General features: G+C 44.6%; 1 protein-coding gene across 7 annotated transcripts in view; it reads left to right on the forward strand.

Moving 5' to 3' along the window:
* LOC109916669 (ral guanine nucleotide dissociation stimulator-like) overlaps positions 1-4,075 on the forward strand; it is a 173,557-nt gene extending 169,482 nt beyond the window's left edge. For 4 of the 7 annotated variants that reach the window (XM_048613585.1, XM_048613582.1, XM_048613586.1 and 1 more), the window contains exons 18-19: positions 764-859; positions 1,472-4,075. In XM_048613585.1, coding sequence (XP_048469542.1) covers positions 764-859; positions 1,472-1,590 — 215 coding nt within the window. In that variant the 3' untranslated portion in view covers positions 1,591-4,075. Of the gene's footprint in view, positions 1-763 lie in introns of all 7 variants that reach the window. The other 3 variants (XM_048613587.1, XM_048613584.1, XM_020516404.2) reach the window with 3 other exon arrangements.
* The last annotated feature ends 3,659 nt before the right edge of the window (positions 4,076-7,734 follow it).

Genomic DNA, 7,734 nt, shown 5'->3' on the forward strand with positions numbered 1-7,734 from the left:
GGAGAAACTCAGCAGGTCTGGCAGCTTCTGTGGGGAGAGAAAGCAGAGTTAAAGTTTCAAATCTGGTGGCTCTTTGTTAGCAGTTAGCTCTGCTTTCTCTCCCCACAGATGTTGCCAGACCTGCTGCATTTCTCCGGTAATTTCTTTTTTTTTTGTTTCAGGTCTCCAGCATCCTCAGTTTATTTTATTTTACTTTATTCTTGTAGAATCTCTGCAATTAGCTTTTGCCGACTCCCAGAGCAAGAAAGCCTAAAATTAACCTGGGCTCCACTTACTGCTTCCTGATCTCACCCCTGTCAACCACTGACCCCTGCTGGAAAGCTGATGCAAGTGTCCCTACTGAGTCATAAAGGAAAACACTGCGGACACTGGAAATCAGAAATAAAAATGGAAAGTGCTGGAGAAAGCCAGAGGGTCACTTGCGGACGGGGAAATCGAGTTAATATTTTGAGTCTAATGCGATTTAGGCTTCAGTGTGTTCACTGTGTTTCTCTCTCCTCCAGATGCGACCAGACCTGCTGAGTTTTTCAAGTACACTCTGCCCTTATTGAGAGACTAGCACCAAGTTATCAGAATACTGACTGCTGGTCGAATGTACTCCCCACACTCACTGAGTGAGATGTTGTCACTGGTAGATCAGGACCCTTGGCAAAATACAGCAGCATCAGCTGAAGTGGGGATGGGGGGGCGGGGGAGACGGGGGAGAGGAGATTTATGGAATTCGGGGAATTTAACTCCCTAACTTTTCTCGTTCCTTTTATAGAATTGAAAATCCCTGACAATGCGAATGTATTTTATGCTATGAATTCGTCCGTCAACTATGACTTTATGCTGAAGAAAAGGGGCCACCCAAAAGCAGGTAAAACAAAGCATGTTTCCAGTTCGACTCTCCCCAGAATGAAGCAAAAGGGACTGAAGATTACAAAAAGTATCTTCTGATTCCTCTGAGCTGGGCTGACTCCTTGTGTTTGCTGGATTTGCTGAAACTTTATATATAAGAAAAAGAATCAGTGTTACAATTAAATGTGCAATATTGTCTCTGACTGTGACTACTGGAAATGTCAAAGTATAGGCACTTATTCAGTTTTATTGAAGACATGGAAAGGCACTACACTAAAATGGACTGGGTTTGACTGGGATCTCTCTGTAATGAGTGGTTCCATCATTTGCTAGAAAGGATGAGAGAATGGTTACATATCCAGTTAAGTCACTTTGAACAGACTGGTGACCATGGACTGGTGATGTGAGTGTGAGAGGATTATATGCCTGATGGAGGGATAAGTTCCAGGAACACTGGCTCTCCAATGAAGACAGGAACCATTACCCCTCAAAGCCTGCAAAGTGCATTGGTTTGTCCAGAGGTTATTGAAGTGGATATAGAATGCTGAACCTGTCGTTGTAACATAGAAACTTTGTTATGCCCCAACTCCTAGCTCTGGAGGTGACTCATCTATTACCTGGTCTTGTACAGTAACTTGCCCTGAAATTCTGAGGAGAGAGAAGACAATGACTTCAACCAGGTGTGAGAATCCTTACAACCATGTCTCTGAGTCCTGCTATGAAGAGCCCTCCACCTTAAAAGTTATCTGATTTCAACGGGACCCCATCTTCATCCACATTGAAGAGGACACACAGCTAGCAGTGGATTTGTCATTGTGTGGAAATGAGAACTTTAACCTGGGACGTAAGACTAATGTTCTCTTGGCCTGATGTTGCCATTCAGACCATAGACTGGAAGACATCTGCAATAAGATTGTCAAATGAAAGAGGTCAAACTGGCCAATGAATGATGGCCAACCCTCAATGATTCATTACTACATTTTTAACAAAGGGTCAGTTCTTGTTGAGTAGCTCAGGAGCCTGGATGGGGATCAGAATTGACAAAATTGTACAGTTAAAATCCGAGCCGATATGGAAAACCTTAGTTCTTTTTCTTAAATTACAAAGAAATAGGACTCCATTTCAAATGAACTGTGCTGACTTTTTTTTTAAAAAAGTTTGTTTTGTAAAAACAATTGAATCTTTTTTGGGACAATATTTATTCATTGTACAGACATTAAATTCTTGTGTGGAATTGTAAATTTCTTACTGTTGAATATTATTTAATATATTAACTTGTTACCGATACTTGTGATTATCTTGCTGTTCGCTCATTGGGTCTTGTCCGGTGAAAATGTGATGTCTTTGTTACTTTTCTTTTGTATCATGTAAAAAGAGGGATGATTATGAACAGAACTTCAAACAAGTCATTTACCTTTAGTGCTTTATCTGTGCTTCTAGTGAATGTATTTAGCCAGCTTCTAGTTACATGACCCTGGGTTTTGTCAACATGTTCTCCTGTAAGGCTGAGATAACGTACATGGACTTCCAAAAGGTGTTTGATTAAAGTGCCAGACAATGGAACTGGGAGCAGAAAACAGACCGCATGGAATACAAGGGACAGTAACATCATGGATACAACATGGTCGCAATGGTGAATAGTTGGGTTTTCTTTTTTCAGGCTGGAAGGAAGGTTTATGGTGGAGTTCTCTGTTGATGGTCTTCCTAGGACCTGCTGCTGCTCCTGTTAATATATTAACGATTCAGGACCTGGCGTCCAGAGCACAATATCAAAATGCGCAGAAGTTAGAAACCTGGAAAGAGGGTAACATAGAAGTTCAAAAATTGACAAGTTGGTCCAAAGATTTGCAGGTTAGGGTGGATTGGCCATGCTAAATTGTCCCATCGTGTCCAGGGATGTGCAGGCAAGGTAGGTTAGCCATGGGAAATGTGGAGTTACAGGGATAAAGTATGGAGGTGACTCTGGGTGAGATACTCTTCAGAGGGTCAGTGTGGACGCAATGGGCCGAATGGCCTGCTTCCACACTGTAGGGATTTGATGGTGGAATGGGCAGAAATGTGGCAGATGACATTTAACGTGAAAAACTGAAGTGATTTAGTTGGTAGGTGAATTGCAGAAAGAAAATATAAAATTTAAGGATGCAACTCTGAAAGGGGTGCAGGAGCAGTAGGACTTGGGTATATATGTACCCAAACCATGGGAGGTTTGGGTAGGTGAGGTTGGGTAGCAGGTAGGGTTGAGAAAGTGGTTGATCAAGCACACAGTGCCCTAGGCTTTATTAACAGGGGCAGAGAGTGATCAAGCAAAGATGTGATGTTAAACCACAGGATTGGCCATGGTTGGAGAACACACCCTGTTCTGGGTACCATGTTTTAGGAACGACGTGAAACCATTCTAGACAGGTTGCAGAAGAGATCTGATAGGGCCGCCCCAGGGATGAGAAGCTTCACTTGTAGGGTTTGCAGAAGTTGGGACTGTTCTCTGTTGGAGAAAAGAAGATTGAGAGGACGTTTGATTTGAGGTGTACAAAATCACGACAGGTCCAAACAGAGCAGACAGGGAGAAACCATTCCCATTGGTGGAAATCTTGAGAACTAGAGGTGAAAGATTTAAAGTAATTGATGAATGAACACCGAAGACCCAGCTTGAGAGAGTTAGGGGTTAGGATGTGGAATTCACTGCCCGAGAGTGTGGAGGGCCAAGTGAAATCTTCGAAAGGATCACTATTCAGTGACATTAGGTGAATTGCTCCTTGGGAGAGCCAGCACAGACACGGCAGGCTGAGTGGTCTCATCATGAGCTGCAATCAGCCTGTGGTGACTATTGGAAAAGTGAGAGGAGGCGTGAAGGTGCCACACTCGAATAGCCCTGACAATAGTCGCTCTTTGGGGTTGAAGCTACTGGAGTGAGACACAGAGGGGTAGACAATACCTGCTGAATCTCTGTGACAGCAGTGAGGACGAGGGACAGAAAGATATATGAGGTACATTCAATCCAGGTCATTCACACTGAGCATCAATAGCCCCCATTCACCAGCAAGGAGGCAAAACAAACCCCCACCCTCCCCAACTTCAAAAGGGACAGAGGGTCACAGCTTTAAAGGAAGTCTATATTGTGCTCGTTCATCGCCAGAGAGAAAGCACTAATCTGATCACCTGTTTTTGCTATGCTAATAAATGGAGAAATGTGCCTCACTTAATAAAGTGCAGATTAAATATCACAGAACTTCCATTAGCACAGAGCAAAGTGCTCTTCCATTCTCTGTTGGTGTGTTCTCAAAGGAACATCAGAATAATAAATCAATGTAGGAGTCTCAAAGGTACTGAATGAATTACCATGGAAACCTTGCTCAGCTGTAACGCTTTTGCCATTACAGCCCTTGCTTTGAATGTCTTTCCTGCACCAGGTCTAATCTCAGCCACAAACTGGATAATGATTGCAGTTCGCCAGAGCTGAGTAGATCCACTACCATCCACTTACTGTTTCAACTGAAATCAATCAAGTGGTCAATTCACTCACACCTTCTGTGTACCCCCGTCAAAACCAAATTTCACCCTCCGTCTCCCTCTAATACACTTCCAGTGTCCCCAGTCTCTAGTATAAATAGGACACATTATTCTCTACAATATAGAAAAGGTAGCCTAGACTCTATTATAAAACAAGGTTTACTATTATCAATAATTTGTGAAGTGTCCTAAACTTGACATCAGTGCACACACACACACGTTCTGCATACACTCATAAGAACACTATTTTAGAGACACAGACACAATCATAAAGATTGCACACACAATCTGTCACACACGTCCTGTTTCAGTGCAAAAGGTAAGGCCAAAGCATTTGCAGTAATCTTCAGCCAGAAGTGCCGAGTGGATGATCCATTTCGGCCTCTTCCGGTGGTCCCCAGTATCGCAGTCTTCAGCCAATTCGATTTGCTCCACATGGTATCCCAAGACAGTTGGAGGCACTGGATACTGCAAAGGCTATGGGCCCTGACAACATTCCGGCAATAGTACTGGAGACTTGTGCTCCAGAACTTGCCGCTCCCCTAGCCAACTGACGATAACCAACGACCTGTCCTTGACCTCCCACGTGATGCGATGGTCAAGAAGGCACAACAACACTTCTTCCTCGGGTGGCTCAGGAAATTTCGAATGTCCATAAGGTCCTTCACCAACTTCTACAGATGGACCATTGAAAGCATACTGTCCGGGTGCATAACGGCCTGGTATGGCAACTGCTCTGCCCAGGGCCATAAGAAACTACAGAAGGTGGTGTGCACAGCCCAGACCATCACAGAAGCCAACCTTCCATCCATGGACTCTATTTACACAGCTCGCTGCCGCAGAAAGGCAGCCAACATCATCAAAGACCCATTGCACCCTGATAATGATATCCTACAGTCTCTTCAATCAGGCAGAAGCCTGAACACACGCACAAACAGGTTCAGGAACAGTTTCTTTCCGGCTGTAATCAGACTGTAGCCTCAAATGTAACTTGCAGTGTAACCTGTATGTCTCTTAAGTCTTTTTGATCTGTACATCCTTTGCTTCTGTGATCTGCCTGTACCGCTCATAAACAAGCTTTTCACTGTATTTCGGTACACGTGACAATAAATCAATCAATCAATTACAACATTGGCATCTATCCGACAATGTGGAAAATTGCCCAGGTAGGTCCTGTGCACAAAAAGCAGGACAAATCCATCTCAGCCAATTACTGTTCATCCCTGATTGCCCAGAGGGCAGTTAAGAGTCAAATGCATTGCTGTGGGTCTGGAGTCACAGATAGGCCAGACCAGCTAAGATGGTTGTTTCCTTCCCTAAAGGGCATTAATGAACCAGATGGGCTTTTCCTGACAATCCAGAATGGTTTCACGGTCATCATTAGATTCTCAATTCCAGAATTTTTTTATGGAATTCAAATTCCACCATCCGCTGTGTTGGGATTTGAACCCAGGTCTCCTGAACATTATCTGGGTCTCTAGATTAACAGTGCATCAATAATACCACTAGGCCATCACCTCCCTGTGAGGCCCAGTGAAGCCCAGCTAGGGTTCTGCCAGGGACAAAAGAGCTGAATTCCTGAGGTGAGAGTCACAACCCTTGACATCGAAGCCACATTCGACTAAGTATGGCATCAAGGAGCCCCAGTAAAACCAGAATCAATGGGTATCAGGGGCAAACTGTCTGGTGGTTGGAGTCATATCTGGCACATAGGAAAATGGTCGTGGCTGTTGGAGGTCAGTCATCTTCAGCTCACATCATCTCTGCAGGAGTTCCTCAGGGCAGTGTCCTAGATCCAACCATCTTCAGCTGCTTCATCAATGACCTTCCCTCCATCATAAGGTCAGAAGTGGGGATGTTTGCTGATGATTGCACAATGTTCAGCACCATTCGTGACTCCTCAGATACTGAAGCAGTCTGTGTTCACATGTAACAAGATCTGGACAATATCCAGGCTTGGGCTGACAAGTGGCAAGTAACATTCTTGCCACACAAATGCCAGGCTATGACCATCACTAATAAGAGACAATCTAACCACCGCCCCTTGACATTCAATGGTGTTACCATCACTGAATCCCCCACTATCAACATCCTGGGGGTTACCATTGACCAGAAACTCAACTGGACTCACCACATTAACACAGCAGCTACAAAAGCAGGTCAGAAGCTGGGAATACTGCAGCGAGTAACTCACCTCCTGACTCCTCAAAGCCTGTCCACCATCTACAAGGCACAAGTCAGGAATGTGATGGAATACACCCCACTTGCCTGGATGGGTGCAGCCCCAACAACACTCAGGAATCTTGACATGATCCAAGACAGAGCAGCCTCTTGATTGGCACCACATCCACAAACATCCACTCCCTCCACCACCGACACTCAGTAGCAGCAATGTGTACTGTCTACAAAATGCACTGCAGAAATTCACCAAAGATCCTCAGACAGCACCTTCCAAACCCACGACCACTTCCATCGAGAAGGACAAGGGCAGCAGATATATGGGAACACCACCACCTCCAAGTTCCCCTCCAAGCCACTCGCCATCCTGACTTGGGAATATATGCTGTTCTTTCACTGTCACTGGGTCAAAATCCTGGGATTCCCTCCCTCAGGGTGTTATGGGTCAATCCACTGCAGGTGAACTGCAGTGTTTCAAGAAAGCAGATTACTGACATCTTCTAAGGGCAACTAGAGATGGACAAGAAATGCTGGACTCACACGCCCCACTAGTGAGTTAAAAAAAAATTCATAAGTACAGCATTTTACTTACACACACATACACATACGCGCGCACAAAATCTTAAAGCAGCCACAAACCATGTCTCTCACACAGTGTCTCACACATTCATAAGTACACTGTCTCTATCTCTCTCTCTCCCTCTTTCTCGCTCTCTCTCACACACACACACACAAATTTTATATCTCAATCTCTGAGCCACAAGTCCTGCGTTGATGGTGCCACTTGCTCCAGTGATGCGTAATAACATGTCTGAACAGTTCACTTTTTCAAAAGAAGACACAGGTCAAAACTATGTTGTAAATATGTATAAGGTTTCAGGCTGTAATGGTACACTGGTCATGTTCCCACCCCTAGGTCTGCGCTGATAATCCCAGCTGCTCCAGAGCAATGTCTGACCGGATTATTATAAAAAAACCCAAACAGAAAGATTTTGCCACCTGCTGGTGGAAATCAGAGCAGAAACATTGAGATAGTAAGAACTGCAGATGCTGGAGTCAGAGATAACACAGTGTGGAGCTGGAGGAACACAGCAGGCCAGGCAGCATCAGAGGAACCGGAAAGCTGACGTTTCAGGTCGGGACCCTTCTTCAGAAAATTTTCAGAAGGGTCCTGATCCGAAACGTCAGCTTTCCTGTTCCTCTGATGCT

Source organism: Rhincodon typus, chromosome 28, assembly GCF_021869965.1.
Source record: "Rhincodon typus isolate 14 chromosome 28, sRhiTyp1.1, whole genome shotgun sequence".
Classification (NCBI taxonomy): Eukaryota; Metazoa; Chordata; class Chondrichthyes; order Orectolobiformes; family Rhincodontidae; genus Rhincodon; species Rhincodon typus.